This window comes from Lactuca saligna, chromosome 3, assembly GCF_052625555.1.
Source record: "Lactuca saligna cultivar CGN05327 chromosome 3, ASM5262555v1, whole genome shotgun sequence".
NCBI lineage: Eukaryota > Viridiplantae > Streptophyta > Magnoliopsida > Asterales > Asteraceae > Lactuca > Lactuca saligna.
In genome coordinates this window covers 228,352,820-228,373,444 of record NC_136419.1, presented here as the reverse complement: position 1 = coordinate 228,373,444, position 20,625 = coordinate 228,352,820, and the positions used below count along the sequence as shown (strand labels likewise).

General features: G+C 32.1%; 2 protein-coding genes across 2 annotated transcripts; one reads left to right on the top strand and one right to left on the bottom strand.

Annotated features, from left to right (window-relative positions):
* The first annotated feature begins 1,222 nt into the window (after positions 1-1,222).
* Positions 1,223-10,139, top strand: LOC145037888 (protein transport Sec1a-like). The gene is made up of 20 exons (XM_078986640.1): positions 1,223-1,449; positions 2,105-2,160; positions 2,250-2,331; positions 2,427-2,505; positions 2,675-2,725; positions 2,817-2,913; positions 3,014-3,046; positions 3,225-3,353; positions 4,353-4,541; positions 6,388-6,570; positions 6,662-6,732; positions 6,995-7,091; positions 7,996-8,121; positions 8,208-8,303; positions 8,465-8,581; positions 8,665-8,754; positions 8,845-9,032; positions 9,152-9,236; positions 9,339-9,428; positions 9,924-10,139. The coding sequence occupies exons 1-20, from the start codon at positions 1,377-1,379 to the stop codon at positions 9,945-9,947; spliced, it is 1,956 nt and encodes a 651-aa protein (XP_078842766.1). The 5' UTR covers positions 1,223-1,376; the 3' UTR covers positions 9,948-10,139.
* Positions 10,140-10,566: 427 nt separating this feature from the next.
* LOC145037889 (proteasome subunit beta type-1-like) lies at positions 10,567-13,462 on the bottom strand. Its single transcript, XM_078986641.1, has 7 exons — positions 13,268-13,462; positions 13,060-13,167; positions 12,405-12,486; positions 12,007-12,136; positions 11,781-11,923; positions 11,124-11,210; positions 10,567-10,843 (listed from the first exon to the last, which is right to left on the bottom strand). The coding sequence occupies exons 1-7, from the start codon at positions 13,312-13,314 to the stop codon at positions 10,769-10,771; spliced, it is 672 nt and encodes a 223-aa protein (XP_078842767.1). The 5' UTR covers positions 13,315-13,462; the 3' UTR covers positions 10,567-10,768.
* Positions 13,463-20,625: the final 7,163 nt, after the last annotated feature.

Below are 20,625 nucleotides of genomic sequence, written 5' to 3'. Positions count from 1 at the left end.
AGAGGGCAGTCTCATGTGTTTTGTGTGACAAGAAGGCCATGTTGATACTAAAGGAAAAAATTCTACCAACTCGTCATAACATTGGATATGTTGTATGCATCTGAACGTTAGCCGGTGAAGGAGTATGAGAGGAATATAGAAGTTGTGGAAATGAGGATGTTGTGATAGATATGTAGTAGAACATAGCTGGACATAATTTTAAACATGATAATCGAAGGTCCTTTGAGAGTTGCTTTGATCATTGATATAAGTTGAGGGAAAGAAGATTATGGTGGTATGAACATGAGTAGGCTAACAACGAATTTAGTTGTAAATGTGCAGACAGTTGTGGTGGAAAGTATGGGGAGGAAAAGACGCCCAATAAGGAAATGAGAAGATTGTGTGAGATTAGATATGAAAAGGTTAAACATTATAGGATGGCGTATATGCTTAGAATCGGGGTAGTAAAGTAGCCTAGGTCCTTATATATCTTACTTATATAGGTCCTTGTATATCTTACTTATATGAGTGAACATTTTATTTGGTAATTGCTATTATTTTCTTATGTTTCCATTTTAATCAATTCCTCCACCGTTTCATTACTTGTAGCTGTTTTTAGCTCAATTTCATGTATCAAACTTCGATTATAATGTTATTTCGTGCATCTATTTGCTGCTAGCATTGAATTACCATCTTCATATATTTCCCATTGCAAGTTTAAGTTTTTCCTATGTCAAAGGTCATTGAAAGATGTTGCTCTACTTAGGTGGAGGCAAAGTCGTCAACATGTACCTCTTTCATATCCTATTGTGATGAATGGCGTTCAAATTATCCTAGCAATGTCTGATTCATTTAGATAAAAGATTTAAAAAAAAAAAAAAAAAAAAAAAAAAAAAGAATGATAAAATTTAAATATTGTTTTGTTGATGGATTTTTTATTTTCAATAGTAATTATAATGTTATTAGTTTATACTTTATATAGATTGAAATACATAAATATATAACTCACTTTTCAAACTACATTCAAATGTTGCCTTTTTATTCGCATCTTATTTAAACAAGTTTTTTATCATTAGTTTTCACCATTTCAAACAAACCAAAAATGAATTTTTATTTTCTGAATGAGAATATTTGCATATTAAACAGTAGTACAGGGACTAATTTTGTATTTCTATCTTTTCGTGGGAAACAAAGAGCGCTTAAAAACTGTCACCCATTAAAATATGACACTCTGTCTCCGGCATCCCTCCCCTTCGTTCTCGCTTGTTCTCTCCCCCCATTCTCTCTCTACAATTGAATTTTTGTTCATCACGATCGAAAGTTTATTTCTGAAATTTGAAGCTTTGAAATTCCGATTCTTATTTCTTTTAATTTAGAGAAGTAAAAATTATAATCCAATGTCATGCACAGATTCCGCTTCGTCCTCTCATGGCGGAGAGTATAAGAATTTCCGTCAAATCACCCGTGACAGTAAGTTTCTATTTCCAGGATTTTATTTGTTTTGAGTGATTGAATTCGTTTGTGAAATGTATCATTTGTACGAAGTTATTTGATTTTTTCTGCTGCAGAATTGGTAACAACGTGCTTTGAATTGCTTAGATAAGTTAGGAATGGCCAGATTCTATGTTGATCCTTTTAGTCGATATCCACCCGATTCTAGTAACAGAGCTTCAAAATCGATATTGAATGTACGAGAACCGAGAATCCCAACAAAATTTTATTATATCATGGTAGCTTTTACAAATTTTGAAGTGATTACGTTTCCCTTTTTAATCCAAAGTCTAAAAGTACGTATTTTATTTAAGGTGAAAGTATGATTCTAGCCTCAAAACCTTAATGTACCTTTTGTAATCAAATGAATGTTCATTGGTAGCTAAGTTGACCTCCATAGTATTTCTTTGATAGCTTCATGAATATCAAGAGCATGTCATTTTGATATTAGTGTGACTGTTTGATGATGAGACTTTGTTGGGTAGGAGAAGAATCATGTATCTATTCTCATTCTTATTATTATTAATGGTTGTTTTTTGGGCCTAATGGGTTTTGCTTAATCTGTTATCATGTAATAATTTTTAGCTTCTTTTAGTTCTCTTTCATGATGTAAATATGGATTATTCTTTTGCAGGGTTGCTGCTTGAAATGCTTAAATCATCCTCATCAGGGGACTCAAGAGGCTGGAAGGTATGTTCATGTATTTATTGCAGAAAATATTTGCTTAAATCTTGTAAAGATAAGATGTCAATTGTTGAGATTTTAATGATTTGTTACAGGTACTCATTATGGATAAAGTCACTGTTAAAGTGATGTCTTCTTCATGCAAAATGACAGATATCACAGATCAAGGAATTTCATGTAAGTATAAAAATGCCAATTTCTCTAAATCGATTGCTGATATTTGATGAGTTTATTGAGATTTAAATGTTTTATGTTCCTGTTTTTCTCTTCAGTGGTGGAGGACCTTTTCAAGAGAAGGCAGCCTATGCCTTCTATGGATGTTATTTATTTTATTCAACCAATCAAAGAGAAGTATGTTTTATTTATCATTTCACATGTAGTTCTTCTGACAGAATTGGAATTCGAGATTCCATTCCATGTTTGATGGATTACAATTCCTCTGCATTCCAATTCTCTTGGATTTTAAGTTTCTTCAATACTTCTTTTGTTTGTCTAACTCTTTTCTTTATTGGGAATGCAGCATTGTGATGTTTTTGTCTGATATGTCAGGAAGAGAACCTTTATATAGAAAGTATGCAGAAAGATGTAATTCCCATGAAACTAAGCCTTTTTTATTTTGTACATTATCTTATATCCACTATTTTTTTTCTCTTTTATTTCAGAGCATTTATTTTTTTTAGTGGTCCTACACCAAAGGAGTTGGTTAGTCATCTCAAGAATGACAGTAGTGTTTTGCCACGTATTGGTGCTCTCAGAGAAGTAATAAAAACAAATAATAATAATAATAACATCATTTTTCTTCTTATTTTGATCTTTTTTTTTATGTGAAGATATGATTTAAATCATGATTTGATTGCAGATGAATCTGGAATATTTTCCTCTAGAAAGTCAGGTAACTGTTACTCTTCCATTTTTTTACGTCTGTCAATACTTTGTCGATCTTATTATATTGGGTTAAATGCAAGAAATGGCATTGTTTTTATCTTTTCTATCTTTTTTTTTTTTTTTTTTTTGTAAAAATAGAATCTTAATTTCTTTCTTTTTTGTAATGAATCATGTTTTGATGTCAGGCATTTACAACTGATCATGATAGAGCTTTAGAAGAGTTGTATAGTAAAAGTTCTGAAAAATCCCGCCAATTTGATATCACCATGACTACAATGGCCATTCGCATTGCTACTGTTTTTGCTTCATTGAAGGTAAAACTATAATTCCATCTTTCATGTTAAATGACCAAAATACCCTCATTGTATTTATATATTTACAATAAATAAAAAACATTTCCTGCAACTCTTTTCACAAAATAACCTTTTTTTTCTTAATTTTTCCCACATAGGCCCACTGTGAGATTACTACTAGTATTTGCTACGAAATTTTGCTTTTCGTATGGTCCCCACCAAAAAAATTATGTATATATTCTTCGAGTTTTTCTCCTTATACCGTGGAATTGTTCTTCATATACTACAAAAATCATTATTGTTTGAGTAAATTACACGAATGGTCCCTATGGTTTATGGTAATTTGCGCATTTGATTCCTAATTTATTTTTTTAACTCGAAAGGTTCCTACTGTTTGTTTTTGTTACGTGTTTGGTCCCTATCTTACCTAAAAAGACTATTATGCCTTTGATTTTTTTAATTTATTTAAATAAACACATCCCTAATCCCACCCTCTCACCTTACCTCACCTACCCCATCATTTTTTCTTCTTTAAATAATAATTTTTTTAAATAAGATAGGGACCAAACGCGTAACAAAAATAAACAGTAGGGATCAAACGTGTAACAAAAACAAAGCATAGGGACCTTCCGAGTTAAAAAAATAAGTTAGGGACCAAGCACGCAAATTACGACAAACCATAGGAACCATTCGTTTAATTTACTCTTATTGTTTTTCAAAGACCTTTTTTTTGTTTTTTTTTTTTTTTTGGGGGGGGGGGGGTCTTCAAAAACCATTTCCAAGTGCGAATATGGAGTGTTAGGTTGAAAGAGATTTTTTTTTTTTTTTTTTTTTAAATATCATTTTGAAAATGAGGAAAAGTAAAAGAAAAAAAAGGTGTGGGCCATTGCGAAATTGAATGTTAATTGTGAAAAAAAAAAAAAAAAAGGGTTTATGCTTTATAGGAAAGCAAATACTTTTGTCTTTTTATGTATATGAAAGGTGAAAAAGCATATAATTTTTGTTTGTTTTACTTTTTAGGAGTTTCCTGTAGTGTGGTATCGTGCAAAGGGGATGGATGGAACAAGCGCAGCAACATTCCGTGACTTGGTGCCAGTGAGGCTTGCTTCTGCTGTTTGGGACACCATTTCAATGTACAAGACAAGTATTCCCAACTTCCCACAAAATGAAACATGTGATTTGCTCATTGTCGATCGATCTCTCGATCTGGTAATTAATTAATAACTAATTGCTAATAATAATATTAGTTACTGTTTCGTATATATGATACGAATCCCATGAAGGAATGAAAAAGTTTGGTACCCTTTGGACCAAATAAAATATGCTTATATCAAATATATTTAAGAGTAAATTACACGAATGGTCCCTATGGTTTAGGGTAATTTGCGTGTTTAATTCCTAACTTATTTTTTTAACTCGGAAGGTCCCTACTGTTTGTTTTTTTTACGCGCTTGGTCCTTATCTTACCTAAAAAGATTATTTTGCCATTGATTTTTTAATTTATTTAAATAAACACACCCCTAATCCCACCCCCTCACCTTACTTCACCTACCCCATCATTTTTTCTTCTTTAAATAATAGTCTTTTTAGATAAGATATGAACCAAACGCGTAACAAAATTAAACAGTAGGGACCAAACGCGTAACAAAAACAAACCATAAGGACCTTCCGAGTTAAAAAAATAAGTTAGGGACCAAGCACGCAAATTACCGCAAACCATAGGGACCATTCGTGTAATTTACTCTATATTTAACCATGCATCTTTCTTTTTAGGTTTATATTTATTCATAAAAAACATGTTCCAATCACTCATTTTATTCTTTCGAACCAAACAAACATGACAATGGAATGTAATGTAATCTAATGACCCATTTCATCATCACCTTTTGCTAGTTTTCATTCCATCATATCAAAAGACCCTTAGTTTGTTTTGTTGATAGAATGGAATAGCATTCACACCTTCGGTATTATTATTTTTCATTGAGTAAATTACTGAAATCGTCCCTGTGGTCTAGTCAAAATTGCACGTTTGATCTCTAACTTTTCTTTTGCACTCGGATCGTCCTTGTGGTTTGCTTTTGTTGTGTTTTTCGTCCCTATGGTTTGGTAAAAGTTGCATGTTTGGTCCCTAACTTTATGTATGTAAGAGACGAAAAATGCAACAAAATCAAACCACATTGATGAAAAACGCAACAAAATCAAACCACAGGGATGATCTTAGTGCAAAAAAAAGTTATAACCAAACGTGCAATTTTAACCAAACCATTTTAGTAATTTACTCTTTTTCATTCTATGACATGACCCATTTTTTATATATATAATGTTTGATGACACATTTTACTAAGAAAAATTCCATGATTTTAATTAAATTTTCTATTTTGTTTTTGTAAAAAAAAAAAAAAAAAGGTAATTTTTGTTATATTATAATCTAACTTAAGCTTTAGCGAGCTTCTATATGTTTAATTTTGAAGTTCTGTAAATAGTAAATAATTAAATAATCTATAGAATAAGGGTTCTTCACTAAAATAACCAAAAAATGGAAAGGTCATATTACAAAATAACTTTTGAACATTTATCACAAAATGACTACCTATCTTTCAGAATAACTTTTTTCGCGAAATTACTTTTTTGGTGGTCCCCACTAGGAAAATATTAAGACAAAACTAATGAATTCTTTTTCACAAAACTTACACTATTATCAGGTGAAATTATATCATTTCCGTGATTTTTTTTATTTATCATTTTACAGTTTTTGTAGCGGGACCCAATAAAGTGATTTCTAGAAAGAAAAAAAAAATGTATTTTGCAAAATAGTCGGTCATTTTGTGACATGACGTACCCTTTTTTGTTCATTTTTAGTGATTAGCAATAAAACTAAACCATGTATTTACATATAAAAATTCATTCCATTCCTACACGCCAACCAAACATGATCATGGAATGTAAATTTCATTTCCTTACTCCATTAACATGTCCATTCCATCAAACAAAACAGATTTTTATTGTTTTTCATTATCTATTTTGTTATAAATTTTGACATGTCATACAATTTCAGATTGCACCAATAATTCACGAATGGACATATGATGCCATGTGTCATGATCTTCTAGACTTGGATGGAAACAAATATGTGCAGGAAGTCCCTAATAAATCTGGTGGAGACCCTCAAAGAAAAGAGTTCCTTCTAGAAGATCACGATCCAGTTTGGCTTGAAATGCGCCATTTACATATAGCCGAAGTACCATTTTTTCTTTTTTCTTTTTTCTCGTTTTTGCTTTTTTTGTTCAATTGAAAATATATGATGATAAGTTTTCATGTCTTTATATCAGGCTAGTGAAAAATTGAGCGACAAGATGCAAACCTTCATGTCAAAAAACAAAGCTGCACAATTACAACAAAAGTTGGTACTTTCGTTTATTTGTTTATTATTACACTATCCTACTTTCATTTTTTTTCCTATAACTCTCTACATTTTTCAAAGTATAGCATCCTAATAAGAAACAAACTGAAAATACAATGCTATAGTTGAATATATATATATATATATATATATATATATATATATATATATATATATATATATATTCATAGGAAAATGTCTTAAACAGAAAAAAATTGAAAGTAGAATGCTATAATACACAAAAAATCTGACTTTGGTGCAGAGATAATAGTGAGTTGTCTACTCGAGAGATACAAAAGATGGTTCAAGCTTTGCCTGCTTATAATGAACAAATGGAGAAACTTTCACTCCATGTAGAGGTCTAATTCTTCCTTATCTCTCTCTCTCTCTCTCTCTCTCTCTCTCTCTCTCTCTATATATATATATATATATATATATATATATATATATATATATATATATATATGAGTCAAGATCAAATGAAAAGGAAAGTTTTGGTAGGAAGGTAAGAAATTTTTTATATGCATATTTTCTTAGCAAAAAAATGAAATGAATCATTAGATGATTCAAAAGTAAGATGATTGACAAGAAAAAAATTCCGAAAAAAAACACCTTTATGATTCATTTTTAGGTAAATCAAGAAATAAATTCACTTTTATGACAATTTTAGTGAATATCAACAAAATCATCATAAAAATGAATCATCGAAATGTTTTTTCGGGATTTTTTTTGGTGAATCATGCTATTATTGATTCATTTAGTGATCCATTTGTTTTGTTCGCCAAAAAAATTAATCGAAAAAAATTTTCTTACCTTCCTACCAAAAAAAATTTCTTACCGGATATATATATATATATATATATATATATATATATATATATATATATATATATATATATATATATATATATATATATAATGTTAGTTGGTATAAATGAAAGAAATAGCAGTGTACTTTTCTTGATTTGTTTATTATAGCTTTCTACTTTCATTTCTTCCTTTAAAAGCAATGTACTTTATATATTCACCCAATTATAGAAATGTCATTAAAATGCATAGCAATTTTCACTGCTATAATTGGTTAGAGTTTTCAAATACAGTGCCTAATAAGGAATAAAATTAAAGTAAAATGCTCTAACAAAAACAATTTCTTAATAGAAAAAATGAAAGTATGATATGCTAAAATAAACAAATGAACAAAAGTGTGTCGCTATTTCTTCCATTTGGATTCAGTTTGGTGATTAATTTGGTGTTTTTAATCAGATTGCTGGAAAAGTCAACAAAGTTGTGAGAGATGAAGGGCTGAGAGACCTTGGTCAACTTGAACAGGATCTTGTCTTTGGTGATGCTGGGACAAAGGAACTCATTCACTTTTTAAGATCATATCAGGTAATTTTATAAAAAGCTGAAGGACATTTTGGTAAATATGATATTTGTCTCTGGCTAACAATAAGATAATCTTATACTTGTTACAGCATACAGATACAGAATTCAAGCTGAGATTACTGATGATTTATGCAATGGTTTACCCTGAAAAGTTTGAGGGTGATAAAGGAACAAAGCTTATGCAGGTAGCTATTTGTCACTACTATATCCATCAAATATACATTTTTATATGATTTAAAAAAAAAAAGTACAAGAATTAAAGTAGGATGCTATAATACACTAATAAATGAAAGTACATTGGTGTTTGGTGAAACATTTTTTATTTTTGTCTATACTTTTGCTTAAGGTGGCAAAAGTGCCTTCTGAGGATATAAAGGTATTCCAAAATATGAAATTACTTGAAGGAACAAATAGCAAAAAGAAACACCATGGAGCCTTCTCCCTTAAGTTTGATGCTCACAAGGTAAATTAATTTTACAATCTTTAAATCAAAACAAACTTATATTAATAATGTAACTTATGCAAATTTTATTTAAACGTTATTAGAAACATCACGCATTAAGAAAGGATAGAACAGGAGGAGGAGAAGAAGAAGAGGAAACATGGCAACTCTCCAGATTTTACCCCATGTTAGAGGTACCATACCATACATACATAATCCAAGCAAGGGCATTTACGTCTTTTCACATACACGGAGTCCTATCCCACCTTTTTTTTTTGTGACAGGATTTGATTGAAAAACTTGGGAAAAATGATATGCCAAAGGATGAGTACCAATGCATGAATGGTCCAAGACCTAAAAATGCTGCTACAAATGACACGTCAGCAAAGAGTGGGGGCACAGCTAATCATCCAAACTCAAGGAGATCAAGGAGGACTACCAAACCACATGCATCTGGTGATGGGCATTCCAGGTAACCTACACAGAATTTTAAATTCTTCTTCAAATATTGTAAAACATATTTTAATTTATTGTATTATCTTTTTTTTTTTTTTTTTAAATGTGGAAATTATCTGTATTGTTTTTTTGTAGCAATTCTACGAGTGCAGCTACAGATTTCAAAAACATGGGGCAGCGTATTTTTGTTTTTATCATTGGTGGGGCCACCAGATCCGAGGTAAAAAATAAATGTATTTTTTTTTTTATTATTTTAACTTTTTTGTTGTCTAAAAAAACATGAATACTAATCCTATGTTGTTTTTTATTTGTTTGTGTGCAGTTACGTGTTTGTCACAAACTTACTGCTAAATTAAAGAGGGAGGTGATATTAGGTTCAACTAGTCTCGTTGATCCAGCACAATATATCTCGGTAATCTTAATATATAATAATAATAATAATAATAATTCCTTTAGTTATTCTTTTTACTTGAAGTAATTTACATTTTTGTCCCTTGAGTAAAGCTGATTGTTTTTAATTTTGGTCCCAAAAAGTTGTCTTCAAATTTGGTTGTTATTTGAGGTTTTGGTTCCTAATACAAGTATTTTGGGGCTAAAATTACAAACTCATGGACCAAAAAAGGTTACAAAAATCTTAAGACCAAAATTGCACCAAAAAAAAAAATCAGTTTTGCAAAAATCAGCCAATACTAAGGGAGAAAAGGTGTAATTTACTCTTTTATTTATATAAGCATGATGTTTCTTTTTGATAGCATGAACGAGTTAAATACATAAAGTCAAGGAATTGAGGATTTCCCTTGTTATTTTTACAAATTTGACATTATTTATGTTTTTACTTCTTTTTGGAGTATTTTTTTTTTTTTTTTGCTTTACAATCGATGCTTAATTTTATCCATTTGTGTTGCAGAAAGTGAAGATGCTTTCCGAGTAAGATGACATGCGGATACGCTAATTGCATAAATAGTGTTGCTCTTTTTTATTTATATTTTTAATGGATATGATGGGAAATATATACGAGTGTTTTATAGTTAATATAGAAAAAAGTTGTATAAAAATTCTCATTAGTTGTGGATACATGACTTTTCTCATTAAGTCCTTAATTTATATAAATTCTCTCGTTTTCTTTTCATCTCCATAAATATATCGCCATTTTCTCAACTAATTTCATATCTGTTAAATAAAACCCATAAAATCATGGTATCATTCAATAAAAATTTGATGTATTTTGGCACTTCTAAAAATTTTTGCAATGGCAGCATTTGGATACTATATTGGAAAATAAGGCTATGTTTGATTGATTCGAACTGTGATTTTGGTTAAGTGGCATAAAAAAACATTTGATACCAAACTAGTTGATAAGCTAGTTGAAAAAAAACAAGAGGTAATATAATGTATATCAAAGAAAATTTTAGAAAAGCTCAATAAACTCATTGAAACGTTACTCTGAGTAGCTTTTTAAAAGGCTATATAACCTTTTGATATATCAAATATGACAACCTAAAAAAAGTCGATAAAACAAAATAGTTTTTTGCATGCAAACATTGCCTAAATATTTGAAGACAAAATCATTAAGATAACAGTTACTAAACAACAATTTATATGTTCCAATGTCTCATGTGAAAAACAAAGAATCCAAGATCTGAAATATTCAAAAGCATCAAACCCAATTATAATCTAAAACATTAAAAGTTTTCATCTTGTGACATGATGATGATGATGATGATGATGATGATGAATGAGAATCTTGAGAACCTAATCTCTGCGGAGTTGTTCACTTTCACGTCGAACACCATTAGCATTTAGGATTATAATTTCAACACTATCTCCCTGTAAGATTTATTCAAAACAAAACACATCAGGAGAAAAAAAAATCCCAAACAATAACTGGAATATGGAGCCCAATATGACAACATACTTATAACTTTTTACCCATAATATTAGCAACAAAAGTATTGTATCCAATCCATATTGGTAGCAAATTGACAGTAATTTTCCATAATGAGGGCAATCTTGTCTTTTACAAATTAACCTCACTTTTTTGGGGGATATTTTCAAATGATGAGGGCAATCTTGTCTTTTTTCACTAAGAAGAAATCAAGAAACTTACAGTGTAAATATCTCTTTCTGTTGCTGATGAAAAACAAGTCTTCACCAAATCAATAGCTTCAGCTTCCGATAGTGGTGTTACAGCATCCTGCACCCCCCAAATAAAAAAATTAAAAAAAAAAATTATATTTTGTCACTTGCTGACTGGATATATGCTCATGTGGCGTTACAAGTATATCCTTTTTTGCTGACGTGGCATGTAAATGCCATTTTTAAACTCACATGTTCCTCATGTTTTTAATTTGGTCATTTTTCTATTCCTGCTAAATGTCATTTGAGGATTAAAAACGTGATTTCAGTGATACATTAGCTAAAAATGATGGAAATTCAACCATCAAATTACATGTTTGAGGAATTGAATTCCGTTCTACCCTTTTTCTATCAAAAGCCCAAAACACCCTCACTATATATTTTTTGAAAAAAGTAACTATAAGTGAATTTAAAGTATATTCATTATCTATTATTAAATTCCACTCCAATTCCTGCCAAACATGGAACTTGAAGAACTCCATTTCCATCCATCTGGCAACCAAACACAAACACACATGGAATGGAATCTTCAATTCCAATTCAGTCAAAATCCACACAAGACATGTATGTATCTGCACACACTTACTATGCGTGCATGTGTGTGTGTGTGTGAGAGAGAGAGAAGAACCTTTGCAGGCAAAAGAAGAGGGCTAGGGGATTTAAGTTGGTTATCAAGGAATGGAGTGATGAGTGTTGCACCAGAGCCTTGAGCACTGTATCCAACTCTTTCATATGATCCAACAGCATCATATGTGAAAACACATCCCTTCCCTTTAAAAAATAAATAAATAAACTTATAAGAAATTATTCCACAAATTATATTTTATAAATCTGTATAGATAGGAATAGATTACCTTCACTATCGAGTCCACCTAAAACATTAAAGGCATAATAAGGGAAGAAGCGTTTGTAGTAAAGAGTGTTGGATAGAAGCTGAGCCATTGCAGGGCAACTCATTTGCTTGTTGTGCTGGTGTTGATAAATCTGTAGTAATACATACAAATATTAATATTAATAATAATAATAATAAAGATCATCATTATCATAAGAATAAGAATAAGAATATTATAATAGCAAGAAATGGAAGTATGGTGATATAATAAACATATCAATCAAAGTACAGTTGCTATTTCTTGCATTCAACACTCTTTTAAACATCATTTATACATACAACAATTCATTTAATGGGAGAAAAAAGAAAGAAACAAGATATTATGAGCAATTAACTAAAAAAGAAGTTGAAGAATCTTACCAAGTGTCTAGAAGACAAAACCTTTTGAAGTGCTTTCACATCAGCCTGGAATCCTGAAGAAGCCATGAAACTTTTGTCTGCTCTGAAAATATAATTTTTTTGAACCAAGTTAGATATATATTAGTTTCAAAGTGAAAGTAGCCTAATTAAAGTTATAACATCAAATAAAAGAAACAAAAACAACTATATTTTGTTTGCATTTCGAATAAATTATGCAAACAACACTCCAATGAGACTCAAGTACTTATTAAGGTGTTGTTTCTAATTTACTTAATGGACTTAATGTGGACAGGATTTAACTCATTATTCTATATATGAGTGTTTCTTTTTTACTTGTTGCAAAAAGAAAAAAACCCTACAATAATCGCTTTCAAATCACACATGGAATACCCCCTAATCTCTTATAGTTTCTTTACCATGAAAAGAATCGATTGAATATACTGTATACTTTATGTTACCATCGACAAATTTAGCAGAACAATTTTGAGTTTTTGAGCATCTAGAAAACCCTATGCCCCAAGGGTAGACCAAATTACGATCCACACATGATTAAGAAACACTAGGGTTCAAATTAACAGCAGAAAGTGAGGAAAAACAACAGAACCTATAAATAAACCAAACAAATTCACAAAATCGGAAACGAAACAAATCATACAATTTACAGATTTTGGAGTACTCTCGGGTGAGAATACTGTAACCGGTAGACATCCGAGTATCCGCTGCAATCACGCAATAATCCGCACCAGCAATCGCCACACAAGTTCTGCAAAAATCCACATAGAAAGATAAAATCAAACAAAGAGAACTTTAAACGTATATCTTGAGATATAGAAGAATTAATGAAAGGCATAAACGATGTATACCCTCCATTGTTATCGTATGGAGACCAGTTTGCGTGTTCCTTCGGCATGATTGTAATGACAAGTTTGGAGTTCAGATCACAAAACTCACTGTGTGTGTGTTTGTGTGTGAAGAAGAACCCTTTTCAGCTCTTTCGTTCTTCTATTTCTTTTCTCTCAAGAAAACATGTAATTCGAAAAGGGGAAACTGGTTTGCATTTTGGTCCCCAAGGTTAAGGGTTTTATCACTTTATATCTTCCTTTTAATTTACAGAAAATACAATCATTACAATTTTGGTCCCTTTGTTTTTTTTTTTTTTAAATTTGCATGAATTACATTTTTTTGTCCTAGTTGTTTTTAATTAGAACAAATTACACGGATGGTCCTTTATCTTTTTAGTTTTTCCCTGATATAGTCCCTATGAAACTTTTTTCCCTGAAATAGTCCTTATGGAGCAAACCTTACACGAAAAAGACCTTTATGACTAACTATGTTAAATAGATTATGTTAAGTAATTGTAAATGATGAATATACCCTTTGTTTTTTGTACATAAATGATCATTATCTCTCTCTCTCTCTCTCTCTCTCTCTCTCTCTCTCTCTCTCTTCATCCTTAACTCATACATCGATTGTAGATCCACCAGATATCCAACAACACAAACGATGGGGGAATGCTCCTCGTTTATAGTATGGTCGGAGAAGCTGAAAAAGAAACACAAATGGAAAGCGACGATCGGGAAGCTCTAGTAGTCAAGCAGATCGCAAGGAGGAGCAACCGACCTCCGACAACCCTTTGTGGTTCTTTTCTTGTTGTCGGCGACCACCAATCGAGGGGAAAATGAAGCAGCTGGATCGACGGTGGTGCTAGCGAGGGGCTGCTCCGACAACTCCCTTATCAGTTCCTCTTTCTTTGCCAGACAATAGAACGCAATGAGAAGGGGAGGCATGGATCGAGCAAAGCAGAAACATAGGGTGTTTGGGGTGATGCTACTCGACTGGAGTAGGAGGTGGAGTGGGCCAGATCGGAGGCAACATCCTCCTTTCTTCTGGTTCATTTTTCCGGTGACCAAGCCTTTTGGCAGGGCTGCAGAGATCGAGGGGGACAACAACAGCCAAATGGAGTGTTTGTGGATCTAGATCGCAACAGAAAGATGAAGGAAGGGGCAGTTCTGGTGGCTGGCAACCTCATCCTTGGCTAGTGGTGAATAAAAAAGGGAAGGGGGAAAAGGTGAGGGTAGAGAGAGAAGGAGTGATATAACAAGAGAGAGAGAGAGAGAAAGAAAGAAAGAGAGAGAAAGAAAATGCCCCATTTTCTATTTCAATTTAACAACATATTAAAATAAATATGAAAAAAAAATAATAACAAATGGCATTTTCGTCTTTTCACATATAATTAACAGAATCTTTTAACAAAGTTAGTCATAAGGACCTTTTGTGTGCAAAGTTTATTCCGTAAGGCCCATCTCAGGAAAAAAAATTTCGTAGGGACCATATAAGGGAAAAACTATAAAGTTAAAGGACCTTCCGTGTAATTTGTTCTTTTAACTATGAAAGAGTACATTATAGTTTTGGTCTATGTGGTTTTATATCTAGGGATGGTCTCTATGGTTTAGGTTAATTTGCATATTTTGTCCCTAACTTATTTTTTTAACTCATAAGGTCGTTAATGTTTGTTTTTGTTGCGTGTTTGGTCATTGTCTTACCTAAAAAAACTATTATTTAAATAGAGATAAAATGGTAAGATATGTAAGGTAAGGTGAGGGTGAGGTTGGGATGTGTTTATTTAAATAAATTAAAAGATCAAAGGTAAAATAGTCTTTTTATGTAAGACATGGACCAAGCACGTAACGTAAACAAATAGTATGGACCTTCTGAGTTAAAAAAATAAATTAGGGACCAAACGTGCAAATTACCCTAAACCATAAGGACCATTCGTGAAATTTACTCTAATTTTTTTAGGAAAATTTTGCTTTATGCAGTGTATATATACGCATCCATTCACTTATAAACATAAACAAACAGTTGGACTGTTAGTTAAGACGATGGCTTATTGAAGCAAAAGACATAGGATCGATTCTTGCTCCTTACATATCTTTTGTTTACATTTGTTTTATTTTCACACATTGTCGAACACATGTTAACTCAAACATTTTCATCTATTATATAAACATGCTATCTTGATGTTGATGGGTTTTGGTCATAAGACATCCTATGTGCTCATACAAACCCTAATGCTTGGATCTAGGTTTCTCTATTGTACATGCTTTGAATCCAAGACTATAAACTCTAATTCTAGCATACAAGTAATCATATTAATATGTAATTAGGTTTAAGATCATACCTTGATTGTTATGTAACAATAACAATCCCAATTCCTCCTTGAATTGACTTTGGAAGGCTTAAAGTCACAAGTGTCACTCCTCTAATGGTTCACAAACACCATAAGCAAGAGGATGAAGAGGAGAGGGGTTGGAGGCTGCCAAAAACGTGTAGAAACCCTAACAAGAGGCTTAGCCACGTTTTTGAGCCTTAAGGGGTCTTTATATAGTTGGGCTATTAGGGTTATCTAACAAGGAAACCCTAATCTAGATGCTTAAGCCCTAAGCAACTCATAGACTCCTTTTGATCAAGCCCTTGGATGATTTCCTTATGGGCTTCCCCATAGAATTTATCCAACCCTTGATACAAGGCAATCCATGGCCCAAATTGCAATTATCCTATAATTACAATTCCAGTCCCTTAAGTTTAGTTAATCTCTTTTAGTCACAAAACTAATTACCAATTAATTATTGACTAATATTAATTAAACAATATGATTTCTCCTTTAATATATTATTCTCATAATACATTAATAAATCATATTTAATCCTTACTCTCCATAATTCATCCTATCAAGTTGCTTTGGTGAAGGCAACCCAAAAGGACCATGCACCATCGGGTCAAGTACATACCAAAATAGTTATGGACTTAGACACTAATCCAACAGTCTCCCACTTGGATAAGTCTAATAACTATTATGCGTATGACTTCAGATCCCGATCTGCAATCGTAACTTTCCAAAGCCGCTGTCAACTCTGATCCTATCAGATACACGTGTCCTTAGATAAGGGATCATATATTCCTCCATTCTTGATATCGTCTGAGATATGATTTCTAATCATTCTCTTTGTACTACTTCTCGATTTCTGATTTATGACGACATACTAACTGAACAAATCAAATTAGCCCTAGCCCCGTCGAGCATTTACGTATGTCATCACTAAACCATCGAGGGGCCCAAAGATATCGCTTTTATTCTTTGAATAAAAGGAACGGATAAACTTTGATACAATGCTTGCTTGCACTCACTAACCAAATCACACACAACAATATGTTTTATAACACCAAGTTACTAGTGTGTTTACATATTATCAATGTGCAACCGATTAGCAAGATACAACTCACACATCTCGGTTTCAAGAATATAAGATATTATCGTCTCACTAATCACTCGTGATATAATCCATGGAGTGATCCAAGTGAGCGTGGGTTTAATCCAATGCTCAAATCATATTCATAAGCACTCATGAACGTTGCAGCAAACATTTGCTTATGTCTAATACTCTTTTAGACAATCCACACACCAATTCACGACAATCTTCATTCATATCTACTTCCAACATATGAACGACTGTGGCCCGTTCGAATAATTCGATTATTCTTAATAAACTCAATTATTCTGGAAGTCAAAACATGCAAGGTAAAACACAAGAATAATACTAATCCCATATGGCCTCAAACCTTTGAGTATAAACAAAACACATTTTATTTATCACCATATCGATTACTCATTATTTGTCGTTTCGGGTAATCAACTTCTTACTTGAATTATTACACTTGTCCCATGCTCCTAGCATGCACACAATGTTTACCTATGGTTCTTACCTTTGTGAAATAGACAAATTGAACACATTTCCAATCACTCTCATTTTACAACTCCAAATCCATTTTCTTAAGTATAAGAATATCAAATTCTTGTTACTTATAGAATATACTAGATTCTAACACTTTATGCAACGATCCTTTTGTAATGCCACTACACCAAAGTCTCAAAGACTATTGTCAATGATATTACAAAGTCCTCTAACGTAGATTGTTACAAGACAATTCCTTAGATATGATGTCTCTCACTCAAAGTACATTCCTTTGAACATCCTTTTGCATAAAAGTTTCTAATCTAGTCATAGATTTTCAATATTTACTTCCCAATATAGATACATTTCCATATTTTCCATATGACAACTCATTTCTTAATAGAATCTTTTCTATTCATCATAATGTCAATATGGTCCATTAATACCATGCTTCCAAATACTCAAAATCAACCAATCCTCGTCGAACTTTGGATTGTCCTTTGATAGTTGTTTAATTATTTTAGTCAAAACCGATTCTAGTCCCTTTTCCCTCTAAATGCGTTGGACATTTGGAAAATTTTAGAATGGTTAAACATTAAAGCATTTGCAATCGATCCTATACCCGAAGCGTATGGGACACGATGCACAATGTTTTATTTGCTATGTTCTCAAAATTCGAATTGTGAAGAGGAATGCCATAATCATAATCGAAATTTTAAGAACACACTATGTACCTTTGACTAAATTTATTAACATTTATCAACCTAAGCCTTTAGATTTCAAATGAAGCATAATATTCTCTCCCTTAATTATAGCAAAACAACCTTTCAACTCTTACAACTTTGCAAAGTATGACTCTTGTTTTCTATAATTAATATTGCCAACTATGCAATACATGCCTTAATAATCATACAATCATAACATTTATGCTCCCACTATCATGATGATTATTATAAAACATAACACTTATGCTCCCACTAGCTTCGACATGTATTCATAAACATCTTAACTTTCAGAAAAACAATACTTATTGAATTTCTTAAGTTCATGTTTCTAATATTTAGTGCTTTGATAATCTTTTATCAAGGCTTCTTGAACTTATACACTTTTGCCTTAGATAGTTCATATGTGTGTCTTAACAATTAAGACTAATTGCCAAACCTCACAATTCAAATTATGGAAAGGGATGCCATAACCATGATCGAATTCGAGAATGCAATTTTACAATCACTATCTTTTAAAATCTTTCTTAGTGAAAGCATTTTCTCACAATCATTTTCATGAAGGAGGAAATCTTATGACACTTAGATTTAAACGGTGTATGTGTTCCTATCCATGTGAATATGTTAAAAACCAAAGTTTACGACAAATTCAAACTCATATGGATCGAACTTTCTTAATCTTGATTTCTTGCCTTATGGTAGCACAGCTTCCCACCACGTCTTCCAAGTAGTTAAGCAGCTCACCCTTTCCTATTAATGTACCTTTCATTGATTAAGGTGCCTTGCCTTTTATGCATTCAAAATGAGAACTCAAAGAACTCACATGCATAATTAACTCAATTGTAATAGCACAGAAATAATGTCAACACGATAGGTTGCAAACCTCAACTCGTGTGCTAGTGATGATCGATAAGGTTTATTTGATTTGTTCTTGAAACCTTTCCAGACCAATAAGACTCCCACTGACTCCTTGACATATAAGATTCTTTTGTCAATAAACATTTCTTGACAAAGATTCAAGAGTTAGTGTGGTTTTTATCAAAACAAAACACTTCATATTTTTGGTCTTAGTTGGTCTTTGTCTTATCCAACACATCACAACATTCCACAATTGATGAATGTTATAAACCTTCTTAATACTATTCACTCAATGTCACAATCTTGACTTTAAGACTTGTTTTGGAACGAAGTATGATTGACTTCTTGATTTGACCATTTCTCAAACCTTTGATTCCTCTTCTTGGACATACAATTGTACCAAGACTCACTTAGAGGATCAATTGAGATATGGTTCTTAATCATTAAGACCTATCATAAAGCATAAAAGCTACTCTCCCTTCTTCTTAGAATGGAGAAACTCTTATCTTTTTGCCTACTTGATTCTTCTTATTCGTTTTGCTATTGATCTAAACCCTTTAATCAATTCAAAATTACACTTAATCTTGTAAGTGTAATCATATTTACTAAGCCTTTAGTAAATCATGACGAATATCTTTGTTACTCTTATGGTGAACTTGATCAACACACAACTTTGTGTACTCGATCTCCTAGTCCTTCACTTGACACTTTGTCAATGAATTAGTCTAATTTCCAAATATGAAATTTCTCATTCATCGTGCAACTCTCCCTATTTGGTAAATTCTTGACTTTCCATAACACAATAAGAAACAAATCCATTATTGCTAATAATTTTAACATCAATTTTTCATACACGCCATTATAAGGATAAATAAATAAAATTTAAAATCAAAAATTTATTTTATTGCGGAAAAATTTGTCCTTACAATGCAACTCATTGAAAAACTTATGCTAATACATCTTTCTTAGCAATCTAATTCTAACTCTAAGTAGTAGCTCAAGAATCTAATCTTCGAGAAACGCGATCGAAATCCATTCCTTCACGGTTAGATTCTGCTCACTTCTTCCCTTAAGCTTCTTTTCTTTTCTTTGATCCTTCTAAACATCAATTGTAATCTTATCACATTATGTATTAAGAATCTAGAATGAAGCTTAAAAGAGTTAGTCAATGGATTTTACCTAAATTAGAGCCATACGTTTCGACTCTCCCATCTCTTAGATCTCTTAGGTAAATAGGGCAGCTTCATCTCCAATGCCCCTTCTCTTGGCAATAAAAGCAAATTGACTCTTTTTGGAATAGGACATGGAACTACTTCAGACATCGCCTTTCTCTTATGATAAATCTTTTCAATCATAGCATGTCTTTCGTTGCCATTGTCTATATCCATAGAGGTCTTGAAGGCAGATTCACCGATCAACTTTGCTTTTCTATTGCGCCAAACCATTGTCGATTCAGCAGCAATAAGCATATAGGTGAGATCTATAAGGGTCACGTCGCGGTTCATCATATAGTACTCTCTTACGAACTCACTATATGAGTTAGGAAGTGATTGAAGAACCCAATCAACAACCATCTCTTCACCGACAACGGATCCCATCATTCTTAACCTATCAATGTGTGACTTCATCCCTAAGAAGTGTGCACACACCGACTTGCCCTCTTTATGTTTACTTGCCAAAAGGGCTTGAGTGATATTGAACCTTTCAATTTTACAATCTTGTGGGTTAGGGAGAATAATTGGAAGAGGAGGAGGAAGTGAAGCATGATTTCTTGTTCCTCGATCGAATCGTGGAATATCATCTTCATGTGGAATGCTTGTTCCACGGGATTTGAGAAGACCATAGTTGTCGAACTTTGACATCGACAAAACGGGAGAAAAACGAATTCAAATTAGTTGATAGATTGAG